This window comes from Myotis davidii, unplaced genomic scaffold, assembly GCF_000327345.1.
Source record: "Myotis davidii unplaced genomic scaffold, ASM32734v1 scaffold227, whole genome shotgun sequence".
In the NCBI taxonomy this organism is placed as follows: Eukaryota; Metazoa; Chordata; class Mammalia; order Chiroptera; family Vespertilionidae; genus Myotis; species Myotis davidii.
Genome location: NW_006298519.1, coordinates 3,489 through 3,727, shown reverse-complemented (window position 1 = coordinate 3,727; position 239 = coordinate 3,489). Strand labels below are relative to the sequence as shown.

General features: G+C 70.3%; 1 protein-coding gene across 1 annotated transcript in view; it reads right to left on the bottom strand.

Annotated features, from left to right (window-relative positions):
• The window catches only part of LOC102770622 (carbonyl reductase [NADPH] 3), a 1,843-nt gene that overhangs the window by 1,241 nt on the left and 363 nt on the right, over positions 1–239 (bottom strand). The window contains 1 exon segment of the mRNA XM_006779380.2: positions 152–239. This exon segment is cut by the window's right edge and continues 21 nt beyond it. Coding sequence (XP_006779443.1) covers positions 152–239 — 88 coding nt within the window.

Sequence of the window (239 nt, the reverse complement as noted above, 5' to 3'; positions counted from 1 at the left end):
TGAGCGAACCGCTCCCGCAACCCCGGGAAGCGAGAGCCCTCCACGGGGCCCACGCTGCCTTTCCCGATCGCTCAGGCGGGTGGCGGGGAGCGCCCGCGGCTCCTGGTCCCACACCCTCGGGGCATCCAGGCCCTCCCTCTCCCGCACCTACACTTGAAGGCGATGCCCGCGTTGTTGACCAGCACGTTGAGGCCCCCGTACTCCTTGCGCAGGAAGTCGCGCAGGGCGCGGATGCTCTT